Source organism: Schistocerca nitens, chromosome 5, assembly GCF_023898315.1.
Source record: "Schistocerca nitens isolate TAMUIC-IGC-003100 chromosome 5, iqSchNite1.1, whole genome shotgun sequence".
Classification (NCBI taxonomy): domain Eukaryota; kingdom Metazoa; phylum Arthropoda; class Insecta; order Orthoptera; family Acrididae; genus Schistocerca; species Schistocerca nitens.
In genome coordinates, this window is record NC_064618.1 from 488,269,185 (window position 1) to 488,287,697 (window position 18,513).

Here is an 18,513-nt window from a genome sequence, read left to right on the forward strand (position 1 = left end):
GATTATATAGTGGTAAGACAGAGATTTAGGAACCAGGTTTTAAATTGTAAGACATTTCCAGGGGCAGATGTGGACTCTGACCACAATCTATTGGTTATGACCTGTAGATTAAAACTGAAGAAACTGCAAAAAGGTGGGAATTTAAGGAGATGGGACCTGGATAAACTGAAAGAACCAGAGGTTGTACAGAGTTTCAGGGAGAGTATAAGGGAACAATTAACAGGAATGGGGGAAAGAAATACAGTAGAAGAAGAATGGGTAGCTTTAAGGGATGAAGTAGTGAAGGCAGCAGAGGATCAAGTAGGTAAAAAGACGAGGGCTAGTAGAAATCCTTGGGTAACTGAAGAAATATTGAATTTAATTGATGAAAGGACAAATTATAAAAATGCAGTACATGAAGCAGGCAAAAAGGAATACAAACGTCTCAAAAATGAGATCGACAGGAAGTGCAAAATGGCTAAGCAGGGATGGCTAGAGGACAAATGTAAGGATGTAGAAGCTTATCTCACTAGGGGTAAGATAGATACTGCCTACAGGAAAATTAATGAGACCTTTGCAGATAAGAGAACCACTTGTATGAACATCAAGAGCTCAGATGGAAACCCAGTTCTAAGCAAAGAAGGGAAATCAGAAAGGTGGAAGGATTATATAGAGGGTCTACATAAGGGCGATGTACTTGAGGACAATATTATGGAAATGGAAGAGGATGTAGATGAAGATGAAATGGGAGATACGATACTGCGTGAAGAGTTTGACAGAGCACTGAAAGACCTGAGTCGAAACAAGGCCCCGGGAGTAGACAACATTCCATTAGAACTACTGATGGCCTTGGGAGAGCCAGTCATGACAAAACTCTACCATCTGGTGAGCAAGATGTATGAAACAGGCGAAATACCCTCAGACTTCAAGAAGAATATAATAATTCCTATCACAAAGAAAGCAGGTGTTGACAGATGTGAGAATTACCGAACTATCAGTTTAATAAGTCACAGCTACAAAATACTAACACAAATTCTTTACAGACGAATGGAAAAACTAGTAGAAGCCGACCTTGGGGACGATCAGTTTGGATTCCGTAGAAATACTGGAACACGTGAGGCAATACTGACCTAACGACATATCTTAGAAGAAAGATTAAGGAAAGGGAAACCTACGTTTCTAGCATTTGTAGACTTAGAGAGAACTTTTGACAATGTTGACTGGAATACTCTCTTTCAAATTATAAAGGTGGCAGGGGTAAAATACAGGGAGCGAAAGGCTATTTACAATTTGTACAGAAACCAGATGGCAGTTATAAGAGTCGAGGGGCATGAAAGGAAAGCAGTGGTTGGGAAGGGAGTGAGACAGGGTTGTAGCCTATCCCCGCTGTTATTCAATCTTTACATTGAGCAAGCAGTAAAGAAAACAAAAGAAAAATTTGGAGTAGGAATTAAAATCCATGGAGAAGAAATAAAAACTTTGAGGTTCGCCGATGACATTGTAATTCTGTCAGAGACAGCAGAGGACCTGGAAGAGCAGCTGAATGGAATGGACAGTGTCTTGAAAGGAGGATATAAGATGAACATCATGAACATCAACAAATGCAAAACGAGGATAATGGAATGTAGGCGAATTAAATCAGGTGATGCTGCGGGAATTAGATTAGGAAATTATACGCTTAAAGTAGTAAATGAGTTTTGCTATTTGGGGAGGAAAATAACTCACGATGGTAGAAGTAGAGTGGATATGAAATGTAGACCGGCAATGGCAAGGAAAGCGTTTCTGAAGAAGAGAAATTTGTTAACATCAAGTATAGATTTAAGTGTCAGGAAGTCGTTTCTGAAAGTATTTTTATGGAGGTTAGCCATGTATGGAAGTTAAACGTGGACGATAAATAGTTTGGACAAGAAACTTTGGAAATGTGGTGCTACAGAAGAATGCTGAAGATTAGATGGGTAGATCACATAACTAATGAAGAGGTACTGAATAGGATTGGGGAGAAGAGGAGTTTGTGGCACAACTTGACCAGAAGAAGGGATCGGTTGGTAGGACATGTTCTGAGGCATCAAGGGATCACCAATTTAGTATTGGAGGGCAGCGTGGAGGGTAAAAATCGTAGGGGGAGACCAAGATGAATACACTAAGCAGATTCAGAAGGATGTAGGTTGCAGTAGTTACTGGGAGATGAAGAAGCTTGCACAGGATAGAGTAGGATGGAGAGCTGCATCAAACCAGTCTCAGGACTGAAGACCACAACAACAACACATCAAAAACCGCTAAAATAGCAGTGATACGTCAGACACATCAGCCATGCGATTACAGCCATAGTAATGAACGTAAGCAACGAGAATAATTAAGTCTGTCGTACATTTGTGATGTTTGTCAGCATAATTGGTACTCAGCGTTGTCAAAAACAGTCCAGAGAGCTTCTAAGGTTGTTGAAGAATTGTAAAAATAAACCGATACGTTGCACCGTTTCAGAATGAATTAGTATTGAAGCTGGCCAATCAGATCGTTGCAGAAGCAAATACAGACGGCCCGCCAAACGTGGTCTTCACTTGGTTTCCTAAAACCGAACAAGAGAGAGATACAAAAGTTGGACATGAGGCTGTAGTAAAGATTGGACCCGAGCCAAAGGCTGAGCAGTCTCGTGGACCATCATCTACGCTATGAGAACAATTGACAGTATTTGCATCTGACGAGCCGCTTGAATTTGCGCGCACAACAGCCTGATTGCCTGACTTCAATGCCAATTAAGCCGGAAACGGCGCAACGTATTGAATTTTTTTCTGGGCTGTTATTACTCAGCACAAGTTGCCCTTAAAAGCTTTTCAGAGAGTTTCTGACCACCCTGTATATTCACATCTATTTACTCCCAAGGAAATTCATCTACTGTTACTTTTTAATAGAAACAGTACAAAGCTTGTGCTTTTTCACCCCGTTTGCGCTTTCACAGAAGCATGTAATGAATTTATCGTCTTTATCATGAAAAAGGTACATATAAAGAAAATTGTAAATTTTAACATATTAAAGGGCATAAGCGATACATCGATTACATATCGCTGAGGCAGTGCAATGGTGGGCAGTTTTTGTTCGGGGAGTGGCGGGAGTAGCGCGCCAGAGGCTGGAAGTGTCTGCTGCGATGCTCCGGAGAGGGCAGTCGCTCAGTATTAAATATTCACTGAAATAATTTCATTGTTGTGTAGTAATTATTTGTGGAAGAAATAACATTTGAAGTAAAATTAATTAAGAAAATGCTACAAATATGAAATTTTGGTTCAAATGGCTCTGAGCACTTTGGGACTTAACATCTGAGATCATGAGTCCCCTAGAACTTAGAACTACTTAAACCTAACTAACCTAAGGACGTCACAAACATCCATGCCCCAGTTAGGATTCGAACCTGCGACCGTAGCAGTAGCGCGGTTCCGGACTAAAGCGCCTAGAACCGCTCGGCCACCCCGGATCGCTTTGGAGCTCTGTACATTGTGCACAACCATTACCGGGCCGTCATCTAACCCGCCATCGCAGATACAACTGATGGCAGTGAAGTATTGGTTGTATGGAATCAGTGAAATACCACTGGTGGACGTGGAGACGCGACAGAATGGCAAAAAGGGGCCCTTGTATTTCGATGTGTCCAGGACCATACCGTACATAAAGTTGCCCGAATTGTTGATATATCAACGCGGACTGTGCAGCGTTCCTATAAGGAATAATTTCAGACTCGCAGATCCTAACGAACAGGGGACAGAGACGAATGTGATGCTTCGTGACGATCGATTTCCAATTTTTGAGGAATTGCTGTTGTCAGTGAACACGGGTCCATCTCAGTTTCCGAGCGAATGTATCAGAGGGAACTTCCTGCAATGGACCTTCGGAGTTGGGTACCTCTATAAGGGCCCATTGCTCATAGTTACATATCATGCTGCACGTCCTTAATGGCCAGACAACGCAGAAAATGGACAATAGCTGACTGGAAGTGTGTATTGCAGTCCGACGAGTCCTAATTTTATCTCTTTTCATATGATGCAAGTTGTCAAGTGCACTGACGGGGCTACGACGCGTCTAACCTATAATGTGTTGTTGGTTGTAGTTCAGGCCACAGATGGTTCGATGAAGTTTTGGGGTTTTTTCGTACCGCGATTTGGGACTACTCATTCTGGTTACCGCGAATATGAAGCAGGACTACGAGCAGAGAGAAAAGCATATGATACGGTACCCACAAAAAATGTGAGAAGAATTGAAAGAGTTACAGTTGGATCAAAGTCTGCTAGTGGCTGTTAAGAAATTACACGAAAATAACACAGGGAGAACAGATTGGGAATAGCTGGACAGAAGAATTCGAGGTGAATAAAAGCCTGTGTCAGGGATGTCACCGACCCTCTTGAAGCTGGATCAGTCCTGCAGTCCTAGCATAGAAAGTTTCAGCTCGTGAGAGTGACAGTATGGCGAGAAAAAGATATTTAGCCTGTAATTTGCAAATGACAGGACTGTACTACCAGAGGGTTAAGATGATATGAGCTACATGAAAGGGAAGCTTAAAGAAGAATGACGTAACGCTGAACAGAAGATAAAAGTGAAGAAGTGTACTAGGTCGCTAGAATGGGGAAAATAAATAATTTGGAGGTAGGTCGAGAAGTAATTGTAGCTGTGGAAAAGGCAAAATACTTTGGGGTATTATTTAATAACCAGGGCACAAATAAAGATGAAATAGTCCACAGTGTAGTTTACACGCTCTTCGCAATGAGTACGTTGTGGACACTTCTGTCTTTCAAGATATTAACTGCTGTGAGCATAAGCAACACTCATACGCTCATGGTTTGACGAATGCTCAGCCACACTGTCGCACCTCGACTAACGCACTAAATCATTCGATCTTAATCCCACAAAAAATCTTTGAGACTATTTTTAGTGCTGAATGAAATGTAGCACTCAACATTCCGGCTGTTTGGTAGCTCTACTGGATCTAATCATCATAACTGGATTCAACTGGATACGATGTAACTAAAGAAACTTGTGGACTCTCTTCCTCATCGAACTGAGACCATTATCGAGTGCCGGCCGAGGTGGCCGAGCGGTTTTAGGCGCTACAGTCTGGTACCGCGCGACCGCTACGGTCGCAGGTTCGAATCCTGCCTCGGGCATGGATGTGTGAGATGTCCTTAGGTTAGTTAGGTTTAAGTAGTTCTAAGTTCTAGGGGACTGATGACATCAGAAGTTAAGTCCCATAGCGCTCAGAGCCATTATCGAGTCTAGAGGAGCTGTTACACGGTATTAAGGCGATGGTTACTGGGGATGACAATTTTTTTTGGCTGGTTCACTTATCAATGAAATACAAGTGTATAAGAAAAATAATGAGACAGGTTTTTATGCACGAAAATCGTAGGGCTTCTGACATGTTGGTCATATTCTTTTGAATGTTCTCCATATTACCAAAATGACGTCCTTTTAAGACATTTTTCAAATTCGAGAAAATAAAAAAGTCACAAATTCTCCGACCAGGTGAATAGGGGGGCTGTGAAACAACTGGAATACCTTGTAGTCACGATGCAGCAGCCACTTGTCTGCAGTGTCTGGTCTCATTCGATTCACCCTTCTCCTGATCCTTTCAAAACATCTTTGTTAAACGCTTGGTTCGCAGTTTGTCCCATACTCTCAAAAAAGAAAATCAGCGTTCTTTTGAGATTGATTTGCTCGTTCCTCGAGATGTCTCATTGTGCTACTCATAACTTTGCCACCTGCTCTCAGTATCGTACTTAAAAACCCAGTATTCATCACCCATGATCGCACGACTGAACCAGGCACCCTCTGAACACCGTACGACTGAACCATTCATGATCATTGACAATCCTCTCAAGAAAATCAACGCAAACGTCTCCTCGATTGTCCCTCTGCTCAGCTGTCAGGTTTTTCAGCACCATTTTGGTACAACCTGTAGTATTCCAACCTAACCAAGACCTGTGTCACCACGGACACGGTTTTCGCTATCACATTCATTGGTTTCTCCATTTCACAAAGAAACTGTTGTATTGCAATGTAACCTACATCTCCGGCTATGATACAGACCTATCTGTCACCACGGACAAGTTTCTCTCTATCACAATCCCTCTCTTCACCAACTCACAGACTAAGGGAGGAAGGTTTATCTGTTTAGCAAGAGTAATAGAAGACAGATTTCAGACTACCTAACAGATCAAAACGAAAATTTCTGTTCCGACACTGACAATGTTGAGTGTTTATGGAAAAAGTTCAAGGCAATCGTAAAATTCGTTTTAGACAGGTACGTGCCGAGTAAAACTGTGAGGGACGGGAAAAACCCACCATGGTACAACAACAAAGTTAGGAAACTACTGCGAAAGCAAAGAGAGCTTCATTCTAAGTTTAAACGCAGCCAAAACCTCTCAGACAAACAGAAGCTAAACGATGTCAAAGTTAGCGTAAGGAGGGCTATGCGTGAAGCGTTCAGTGAATTCGAAAGTAAAATTCTATGTACCGACTTGACAGAAAATCCTAGGAAGTTCTGGTCTTACGTTAAATCAGTAAGTGGCTCGAAACAGCATATCCAAACACTCCGGGATGATGATGGCATTGAAACAGAGGATGACACGCGTAAAGCTGAAATACTAAACACCTTTTTCCAAAGCTGTTTCACAGAGGAAGACCGCACTGCAGTTCCTTCTCTAAATCCTCGCACTAACGAAAAAATGGCTGACATCGAAATAAGTGTCCAAGGAATAGAAAAGCAACTGGAATCACTCAACAGAGGAAAGTCCACTGGACCTGACGGGATACCAATTCGATTCTACACAGAGTACGCGAAAGAACTTGCCCCCCTTCTAACAGCCGTGTACCGCAAGTCTCTAGAGGGACGGAGGGTTCCAAATGATTGGAAAAGAGCACAGGTAGTCCCAGTCTTCAAGAAGGGTCGTCGAGCAGATACGCAAAACTATAGACCTATATCTCTGACGTCGATCTGTTGTAGAATTTTAGAACATGTTTTTTGCTCGAGTATCATGTCGTTTTTGGAAACCCAGAATCTACTATGTAGTAATCAACATGGATTCCGGAAACAGCGATCGTGTGAGACCCAACTCGCTTTATTTGTTCATTAGACCCAGAAAATATTAGATACAGGCTCCCAGGTAGATGCTATTTTTCTTGACTTCCGGAAGGCGTTCGATACAGTTCCGCACTGTCGCCTGATAAACAAAGTAAGAGCCTACGGAATGTCAGACCAGCTGTGTGGCTGGATTGAAGAGTTTTTAGCAAACAGAACACAGCATGTTGTTATCAATGGAGAGACGTCTACAGACGTTAAGGTAACCTCTGGCGTGCCACAGGGGAGTGTTATGGGACCATTGCTTTTCACAATATATATAAATGACCTAGTAGATAGTGTCGGAAGTTCCATGCGGCTTTTCGCAGATGATGCTGTAGTATACAGAGAAGTTGCAGCATTAGAAAATTGTAGCGAAATGCAGGAAGATCTGCAGCGGATAGGCACTTGGTGCAGGGAGTGGCAACTGTCCCTTAACATAGACAAACGTAATGTATTGCGAATACATAGAAAGAAGGATCCTTTATTGTATGATTATATGATAGCGGAACAAACACTGGTAGCAGTTACTTCTGTAAAATATCTGGCAGTATGCGTGCGGAACGATTTGAAGTGGGATGATCATATAAAATTAATTGTTGGTCAGGCGGGTACCAGGTTGAGATTCATTGGGAGAGTGCTTAGAAAATGTAGTCCATCAACAAAGGAGGTGGCTTACAAAACACTCGTTCGACCTATACTCATCAGTGTGGGATCCGTACCAGATCGGGTTGACAGAGGAGATAGAGAAGATCCAAAGAAGAGCGGCGCGTTTCGTCACAGGGTTATTTGGTAAACGTGATAGCGTTACGGAGATGTTTAGCAAACTCAAGTCGCAGACTCTGCAAGAGAGGCGCTGTGCATCGCGGTGTGGCTTGCTGTCCAGGTTTCGAGAGGGTGCGTTTCTGGATGAGGTATCGAATATATTGCTTCCCCCTACTTATACCTCCCGAGGAGATCACGAACGTAAAATTAGAGAGATTAGAGCGCGCACGGAAGCTTTCAGACACTCGTCCTTCCCGCGAACCATACGCGACTGGAACAGGAAAGGGAGGTAATGACAGTGGCACGTGAAGTGCCCTCCGCCACACACCGTTGGGTGGCTTGCGGAGTATAAATGTAGATGTAGATGTAGAACTGTTACATTCCACCAAAACGCAGCCACCGCTTTTCGCTGTCAGACCCTTCTACGTCGCCAACTCACAACAAAACTATAGCAATCTGTCGTAATGTATACCTTGGGTATCGAGCGAGGTGGAGCAGTTTTTAGCACACTGGACTCGCATTCGGGAGGACGACGCTTCAATCCCGCTTCTGGCCATCCTGATTTAGGTTTTCCGTGATTTCCCTTAATCGCTCTAGGCAAATGCCGGTTTGGGTCCTTTGAAAGGGCACGGCCGATTTCCTTCCCCGCCCTTCCCTAATCCGATGAGACTGATGAATTCGCAGTTTGGTCTCTTCCCCCAGACAACCCAACCCAACATTTTGGGCCACGCTCCTGTACAGACTGCCACTACAGACACGTTTTCTGCTACCACATTCGATGGTTTCGCCAACTCACAAACAAATAGTTGCATTCCAAGGTAAAATGGGCCTTTGGCTACGATAGGGCCAATATGTCGCCACAACATGTTTTTACAATTCTAACCTAATCTATCTTTCGCTACAATGTTCATTCAATTTGTCAAGTAAACAAGCGCCTTCCCACCTAACTCGCACTTCAGTCTACGATAGCGTCATGTTTTTCGCTGTCACATTCTAGGCTCCGCCATTTCGCAACCAAACTGTTGACTTACAAACTAACGTTGACCTCAAGCTGTGGTACAGATGTCTGTCACTACAGACACGTCTTCCACTATCATATTCGTTGACTTCACCAACTCACAACATACCTGTTGCATTCCAATGTGAAGCTTTGATCAAAATTTGATGTATGGTGAAAGTATTTAACAGATCACGCATGATCCTTATTATTAAATGTCAGTTTGATGTCAAACAGCAAGGACACGTTCGACATTTTCGTCGTTCATTGAAGTTGAAGGTCTTCCTGTGCTAATTTCATTTCAACGTGTTCGCGACCTTTTGAAACTGATTTATGCCAGCGAAAAACTTGTGCTCTTGGTAAGGAATGTTCCCCATAAACGTGTTTCAACATTACAAAGCCCACATTCGTGGATTCCCTAAGTTTAACGTCAAACCTGATGGCACAACGTTGCTCTAAATTCCGCTATTCCATTTTCGGTAACACGCAACGAAAACATAACTTCACTGACGGCACCCACAAAAATAATGTGATGGCTGAAGGGAGCAGAAACTCGTACTGAGCGCCTGGAAGAGATGAACACACCGGTCTACATAAGTAGAAACACTCCGCGTTGCCAGATCGCTTGTAATATTGTCAGTCTCATTACTTTTTCTGACACGCCTCGTATAAACTTGCTGCAAGAGAACTTTCTATGTTTGCAGTAAAATAAATGAGTAAAGGAGGAAAAAAGCAGCACTTCGTTCAGCTAGCAAAAGCAAGGAGAAAATAGAGTAAGGTCAGCCAGCGGCAATACCTGTATGCATGCCTTCTAGGGGCAGCAGACCGAACGCCCTCATCAGAGTGAAAGAAGGTTTGAGGTCGGTCGCGAAGGCCCCCGGCGTGAAAGCTTTCTTCTTCTGTGGTCTCGCGCCGCTGCAGTGCACGATATCCGTTACCTGTGAGTGCGGGGCCCATGCTATGGCTCTCATCCTCCTCGCAGTGGTCTACCGCGTCTCCTGTCGATTCACTGCAACAGATATTTATGTCATCATCTGCTGACTTTAATGAGGTAGATTCCTGTTCAGGTAGCTCATTTTGTAAGATGCCGCCCAGTCGAAGTGGTTTGAGTTCTAGCTCTAGTGTGGGATGTAGATTTAATTTGTCAGAAAATTTCATTATTGCGGACATGTTTCTATAGCAACTCTGATTCTAGAAGCAGTCTCAGTCTACATGTGACCTGCTCTTATCCAAAGTCATCTTCCCAAGTGTTACAGTCCAAAGGTCGTTTTGTACACTACTGGTCATTAAAATTGCTACACCACAAAGATGACGTGCTACAGACGCGAAATTTAACTGACAGGAAGAAGATGCTGTGATATGCAAATGATTAGCTTTTCAGAGCATTCACACAAGGTTGGCGCCGGTGTCGACACCTACAACGTGCTGACATGAGGAAAGTTTCCAACCGATTTCTCATACACAAACAGCAGTTGGCCGGCGTTTCCTGGTGAAACGTTGTTGTGATGCCTCGTGTAAGGAGGAGAAATGCGTACCATCACGTTTCCGACTTTGATAAAGGTCGAATTGTAGCCTATCGCGATTGCGGTTTATCCTATCGCGACATAGCTGCTCGCGTTGGTCGATATCCAATGACTGTTAGCAGAATATAGAATCGGTGGGTTCAGGAGGGTTATACGGGACGCCATGCTGGATCCCAACGGCCTCGTATCACTAGCAGTCGAGATGACAGGCATCTTATGCGCATGGCTGTAACGAATCATGCAGCCACGTCTCAATCCTTGAGTCAACAGATGAGGACGTTTGCAAGACAACAACCATCTGCACGAACTGTTCGACGACGCTTGCAGCAGCATGGACTATCAGCTCGGAGACCATGGCTGCGGTTACCCTTGACGCTGAACCACAGACAGGGGCGCCTGTGATGGTGTACTCAATGACGAACCTGGATGCGCGAATGGCATAACGTCATTTTTTGGGATGAATCCAGGTTCTCTTTACAGCATCATGATGGTCGCATCCGTGTTTGGCGACATCGCGGTGAACGCACATTGGAAGCGTGTATTCGACATCGCCACACTGGCGTATCACCCGGCGTGATGGTATGGGGTGCCATTGGCTACACGTCTCGGTCACCTCTTGTTCGCATTGACGGCACTTTGAACAGTGGACGTTACATTTCATATGCGTTACGACCCGTAGCTCTACGCTTCATTCGGTCCCTACGAAACCCTACATTTCAGCAGGATAATGCATGACCGCATGTTGCAGGTCCTGTACGGGTCTTTCTGGATACAGAAAATGTTCGACTGCTGCCCTGGCCAGCACATTCTCTAGATCTCTCACCAACTGAAAACGTCTGGTCAATGGTGGCCGAGCAGCTGGCTCGTCACAATACGCCAGTCACTATTCTTGAACTGTGGTATCGTGTTGAAGCTGCATGGACAGCTGTACCTGTACACGCCATCCAAGCTCTGTTTGACTCAATGCCCAGGCGTATCAAGGCCGTTATTACGGGCAAAGGTGGTTGTTCTGGGTCCTGATTTCTCAGGATCTATGCACCCAAATTGCGTAAAAAGGTAATCACATGTCAGTTCTAGTATAATATATTTGTCCAATGAATACCCGTATATCATCTGCATTTCTTCTTGCTGTAGCAATTTTAATGGCCAGTAGTGTATGTCTGGTAAAATTCTATGAAATGGCAGAGCATTTTGTCACAGAGCATCGTTATTGGAATGCCCAATGCTCACAGCTGTTGTAGACAGAGCTGGAATCAAATCCATCAGCCAATTAACTGTTGGCAACGATATGAAGCGGTCATTGTAGCAGCTGCTTCAGGGACGAGGAGAAAAAAAGTCTTTACAGCCGTTACAACCATTTGAAGGGTTGCGCTAGCAATGAAGACCATTTACCTTTAGATTAGTGGTTTGATCGTGGCCTTAGAAGCACTAGACCGAAATGTATTCAGTCACCTTTCTCCCTTCCAGTAACGTATCTCAAACAATTCGACAAAATCTGCCTGGATATTGTTCTTCGAATGTTTCCCACCCTTTCTTAAAAAGATTTCATTAATATGTTTTTTTCTGAATTATTGTATACAGAAGGTATCTAACTGAATTTAAATAATAGAACGACTTACCTTTTCACTAAGGAAGTCTCCAATTACGGTCTCTCAACGCAGGATAACGCAAGTCCAACCTGTCTCTGACAGCTAAACCGTTGCCGTCTTGACAATTGTATCGGCCAACCTCATAAATTTTCGTTAAAGCAGCCCAGTACTTGCTTTAAAGTAAGTGGCTAGGAAATTACTAGCGGTAACTTGAAACATGCCGGCAGCACAGACAAAGGTACAGCATTAAATGCCACCTCACACGCGACTCGCAAAGATGATAAAAGCTGCTTTAATTCGATAAATAGTAGGGTTTACACAGTGGTGATTATCATTGCGTGCTCTGTGCTTGTCCCTAACTTCGTTGACTAATCTGATATGCGCCATCAACCCTGTACTGCATTGCGTGACAGCCGTCGTGGAGTAGCCGTATCAGATCAACGAAGCTACGTCGTCACAGAGACACTTGAACACCCTTTGCTATAGAATGTGAAGTATGTGTGCATTCTGAATATTCAAACCAGTTTTCAGCGGAAATTAGTTGCTCTCGTCCTGCAGTAGTACCAGCAGTAACTACTCTATGGCAGGGAGCAAAACGTAATTAACAAATAAATGAAGTGGACTAACGTAGAAAATTTATTCAGCGCACCAGTACAGGTATATCGAGCGAGGTACTATTTGATGTTCACATGTACAGGGTGGTCCATTGATCGTGGCCGGGCCAAATATCTCATGAAATAAGCGTCAAACGAAAAAACTACAAAGAACGAAACTTGTCTAGCTTGAAGGGGGAAACCAGATTGCGCTGTGGTTGGCCCGCTAGATGGCGCTGCCATAGGTGGCTCTGAGCACTATGGGACTTAACATCTGAGGTCATCAGTCCACTAGAACTTAGAACTACTTAAACCTAACTAACCTAAGGACATCACACACATACATGCCCGAGGCAGGATTCGAACCTGCGACCGTAGCAGTCGTGCGGTTCCGGACTGAGCGCCTAGAACCGCGAGACCACCGCAGCCGGTACTGCCATAGTTCAAACGGATATCAACTGCATTTTTTAAAAATAGGAACCCCCATTTTTTATTACATATTCGTGTAGTACGTAAAGAAATATGAATGTTTTAGTTGGACCATCTTTTCGCTTTGTAATAGATGGCGCTGTAATAGTCGCAAACTCGGACTGAGCGTCTGGAAGAAATGAACACACCGGTCTACATACGTAGAAACACTCTGCGTTGCCACATGGCTCGTAATATTGTCAGTCTCATTACTTGTTCCGACTCAAAATGGCTCACAATTTTAGACGAACAGTTGGTAACAGGTAGGTTTTTAAAATAAAATACAGAACGTAGGTATGTTTGAACATTTTATTTCGGTTGTTCCAATGTGACTCACCTACCTATGGGAATTTATCATTTCTGATAACGCATGCTGTTACACCGTAATTACCTGTAAATACCACATTAATGCAATAAATGCTCAAAATGATGTCCGTCAAACAATGCATTTGGCAATACGTGTTACGACATTCTTCTCAATGGCGAGTATTTCACCTTCCGTAACGTTCGCACATGCATTGACAATGCGCTGGCGCACGTTATCAGACGTTATCGGTGGATCACGATAGCAAATATCCTGCAACTCTCCCCACAAAAAGAAATCCGGGGACGTCGGATCCGGTGAACGTGCGGGCCATGGTATGGTGCTTCGACGACCAATCCACTTCTCATGAAATATGCTATTCAATACCGCTTCAACCACACGCGAGCTATGTGCCGGACATGCATCATGTTGGAAGTACATCGCCATTCTGTCATGCAGGTAAACATCTTGTAGTAACATCGGTAGAACATTACGTAGGAAATCACCATTTAGATTGCCATCGATAAAATGGGGGCCAATTATCCTTCCTCCCATAATGCCGCACCATACATTAACCCGCCAAGGTCGCTGATGTTCCACTTGTCGCAGCCATCGTGGATTTTCCGTTGCCAAATAGTGCATATTATGCCGGTTTACGTTGCCGCTGTTGGTGAATGACGCTTCGTCGCTAAATAGAACGCGTGCAAAAAATCTGTAATCGTCCCGTAATTTCTCTTGTGCTCAGTGGCAGAACTGTCCACGACGTTCAAAGTCGTTGCCATGCAATGCCTGGTGCATAGAAATATGGTACGGGTGCATTCGATGTTGATGTAACATTCTCAACAACGATGTTTTTGAGATTCCCGACTCTCGCGCAATTTCTCTGCTACTGATGTGCGGATTAGCCGCGACAGCAGCTAAAACACCTACTTGGGCATAATCATTTGTTGCAGGTAGTGGTTGACGTTTCACATGTGGCTGAACACTTCCTGTTTCCTTAAATAACGTAACTATCCGGTGAACGGTCCGGACACTTGGATGATGTCGTCCAGGATACCGAGGAGCATACATAGCACACCCCCGTTGGGCATTTCGATCACAATAGCTATACATCAACACGATATCGACCTTTTCCGCAATTGGTAAACGGTCCATTTTAACACGGGTAATGTATCACGAAGCAAATACCGTCCGCACTGGCGGAATGTTACGTGATACCATGTTGTTATACGTTTGTGAATATTACAGCGCCATCTATCACAAAGCGAAAAAAGTGGTCCAACAAAAACATTCATAATTCTTTGCGTACTACACGAATATGTAATAAAAATGGGGGTTCCTATTTAAAATAACGCATTTGATATCCGTTTGAACTATGGCAGCGCTATATAGCGGGCCAACCATTGCGCCATCTGGTTTCCCCCTTCAAGCTAGACGAGTTTCGTTCTTTGTAGTTTTTTCGTTTGATGCTTATTTCGTGAGATATTTGGCCCGGTCACTATCAATGGACCACCCTATACAGGGTGTTACAAAAAGGTACGGCCAAACTTTCAGGAAACATTCCTCACACACAAATAAATAAAAGATGTTATGTGGACATGTGTCCGGAAACGCTTAATTTCCATGTTAGAGCTCATTTTAGTTTCTTCCACCTACTCTCAATGGAGCACGTTATAATGATTTCATACGGGATACTCTACCTGTGCTGCTAGAACATGGGCCTTTACAAGTACGACACAACATGTGGTTCATGCACGATGGAGCTCCTGCACATTTCAGTCGAAGTGTTCGTACGCTTCTCAACAACAGATTCGGTGACCGATGGATTGGTAGAGGCGGAACAATTCCATGGCCTCCACGCTCTCCTGACCTCAACCACCTTGACTTTCATTTATGGGGGCATTTGAAAGTTCTTGTCTACGCAACCCCGGTACCAAGTGTAGAGACTCTTCGTGCTCATATTGTGGACGGCTGTGATACGCCATTCTCCAGGGCTGCATCAGCGCATCATGGATTCCATGCGACTGAGGGTGGATGCATGTATCCTCGCTAACGGAGGACATTTTGAACATTTCCTGTAACAAAGAGTTTTAAGTCACGCTGGTACGTTCTGTTGCTGTGTGTTTCCATTCCCTGATTAATGTGATTTCAAGAGAAGTAATAAAATGAGCTCTAACATGGAAAGTAAGCGTTTCCGGACACATGTCCACATAACATATTTTCTTTCTTTGTGTGTGAGGAATGTTTCCTGAAAGTTTGGCCGTACCTTTTTGTAACACCCTGTATACATAAGGCATCTAGCTCACTGAGTCGTTTTCTGAGTCCTTCTATGACTTTTGTCAAGTTACGCAATGTCATTTACACGTCTAAAATGTGCAAAAATACGTCAGAAACACAAAAAAGGCAATGTTTATGTCAACTGTCACTGTATAATTTCTACACACACATATTGGTGCCTAAAACATGTCTGTGGGGTCTCAAATTAAGTGTCTCAATGTCATTTCCACATATAAATTGTTACAAAACACATGTGGCAAAAAACCGACGTCCGAAGTACGTAGTTATCCAGAATGAGATTTTCACTCTGCAGCGGAGTGTGCGCTGATATGAAACTTTCCTGGCAGATTAAAACTGTGTGCCCGACCGGGACTCGAACTCGGGACCTTTGCCTTTCGCGGGCAAGTGCTCTACCAACTGAGCTACCGAAGCACGACTCACGCCAGGTACTCACAGCAAAGGTCCCGAGTTCGAGTCTCGGTCGGGCACACAGTTTTAATCTGCCAGGAAAGTTTCATACGTAGTTATCATTTACATTTTTAAGTCTAAACTTGGTGTAAGGTACAACAGACCTTTAAATTAAATATTTCAAAGTCTAAATTTTTCAGTGACGCTTGTGAAGTGTCACAATCTTAATTCGATGTCAGTAACACAAAAAATGCATGTTTATATCAAGTGTCCCAATATTACGAGGGTTGTTGAGAACGTAAGTTCCGATCGGTTGCGAAAAGGTAACCACAGTGAAAACTCTTTGCAACAGTTAGGTACACCTTCCACCTACTTCTCTGCATAGTCGTCGCTCCAGCTTCGAGTATTGTCGTAGTGTATCAACTTTCCAATATCCTCGTCATAGAAAGCAGCCGCCTGTGCTTTCGGCCAGTTATCTGCAATGGTCTGCAGCTCGTTGTCTGTGGAAAAACTTTGTCTTCATATCCAGCGGTTCTTGTGAGCAGAGATGAGACTCAGGGGGAGCCAATTACGGACTGTATTGGGGGTGATCAAACACTTCTCATCGGAAACGCTGCAGGAGCGTCTTCATTGCCCCTGTAGTGTGCGGCCGAGAATTGATATGAACAAGGAACTGCTCGACAGTTATGTTTTGTGGGCTGCATGACACAGGCGAAATCTCTAACCAGGCCCTCATATTTGGCGAGAGACGCTATTCCCTACGCATTTTTACGTGCTCACTGTTCACTCAAAACTGAAAAGAGCGATGCGACACGATCGACGGTATACTAGAGACACTGCCCAACACATCTGTGCAAAGCTTTACTGGATTTTCCCCGTGGTTTCCATTTCGCGACAGGTCGGAACTTACTTTCTGTACAACCCTCGTATTTCCACACACACACACACACACACACACACACACACACACACAGACACACACACCTATCTATGAAAATTGGTGCCTAAAACATCGCTATCGATTTTCAAGGTAAGTATCCCAATGTTACTTGCATTTCTAATAGTTACAAAACACAAGTGAATAAAACATAATATCCTAACCAGATAGAAGACATTCCATTTTTAGACCTACACTTAATGTGACCTTCGAGTCAACTATTTACACGTGCAGATATAAGTTGTTCTACGATGCTTGTCAAGCAACACAATGTTAATTCCATATTTAAAATGTCTGTGAAAATACTTCAGCAACGAACACGCACGCACACACACACACACACACACACACACACACACACACACACACACACACACACTGCTGTCATCCAAATGCATTACTTGACAATTAAGTTTGAGCAAGGTAACTTTTGAAAATATTCAGTTCAAAATGGTTCAAATGGCTCTGAGCACTATGGGACTTAACTGCTTTGGTCATCAGTCCCCTAGAACTTAGAACTACTTAAACCTAACTAACCTAAGGACATCACACACATCCATGCCCGAGGCAGGATTCGAACCTGCGACCGTAGCGGTCGCGCTGTTCCAGACTGTAGCGCCTAGAACCGCTCGGCCACTCCGGCCGGCGAAAATATTCAGTACCAGAGTCTATCGTTCAGTAACACCCCGTTGGCTATAAAGTATCTCAGCTTTATATAGACTTGAAACAGGTATGAATTCTTACTATCATACGACTTTAATGTCTATACAATAGCTACAAAATATTTTCTTGAAATGAGTTGTTGACTGTACATAATGTTGTAGTCTCACTGAATACTAATTTCTTTTTAGTTGAGTTTATAGCCACCATAAGTTACAAATACGTCATTTAAATCTTCTAAGCACAATATAGATGCTTTTATCGAAAGAGAAGAGCTCGGACATAGTTCAGATCACTTTCTGTTAACGCTTAAGTTCGAAAAATGCTCATTTCTGAAAAATCATTTGTAATTATGTTATTTGACTATATATCTCTGAATTTTTCCGCAAAAATATTTCTTCAAGTTATGATCTGATAAATCTATTTGGATCATGATGTATAAAATAATTATAATTTCCCTTTTTCTAGCCACCTACAGAGAGATTTCTGGCACTGAACAAGTTTTGATTCACGCTCCAGAGAGGTTATTCTTCACTACTTTTCTTAATACATAATTGCTATGTAAATGACTTCTTCAAATCAAACAACTTTAAAACAGAACTTTCCTGTAGTTAATATCTTTTAAATAAACTGCTTGCAAGCCTGTGCGCTTTTAATAAAATTTATATAGAAAGAATAATGTTTGCCTTAATAGTAGACTATGTCAGTGAGCTACTGCACTACTCAACAGACATACGCATCGCAAAAATTGTAGATCCATAGTTTGTCATCCACATCTGATAAGTTATTACAAGAACTGATCCGAGATTCAATATTTTTCTTTCACATTTTCTGAACAACAAACTAAAGTTTCTCTTGGAAGTACACACCAACAACTTCGCCTGGCGCTGACCTCTGGCTTTTCTCTTCTACTG

The 18,513-nt window shown here is 43.2% G+C and overlaps 1 protein-coding gene across 1 annotated transcript in view; it reads right to left on the bottom strand.

The window, feature by feature from the left end:
• LOC126260548 (gustatory and odorant receptor 24-like) overlaps positions 1–9,811 on the bottom strand; it is a 101,449-nt gene extending 91,638 nt beyond the window's left edge. Inside the window, exon 1 of the mRNA XM_049957882.1 lies at positions 9,637–9,811. Coding sequence (XP_049813839.1) covers positions 9,637–9,811 — 175 coding nt within the window. The remainder of the gene's footprint in view (positions 1–9,636) is intronic.
• Positions 9,812–18,513: the final 8,702 nt, after the last annotated feature.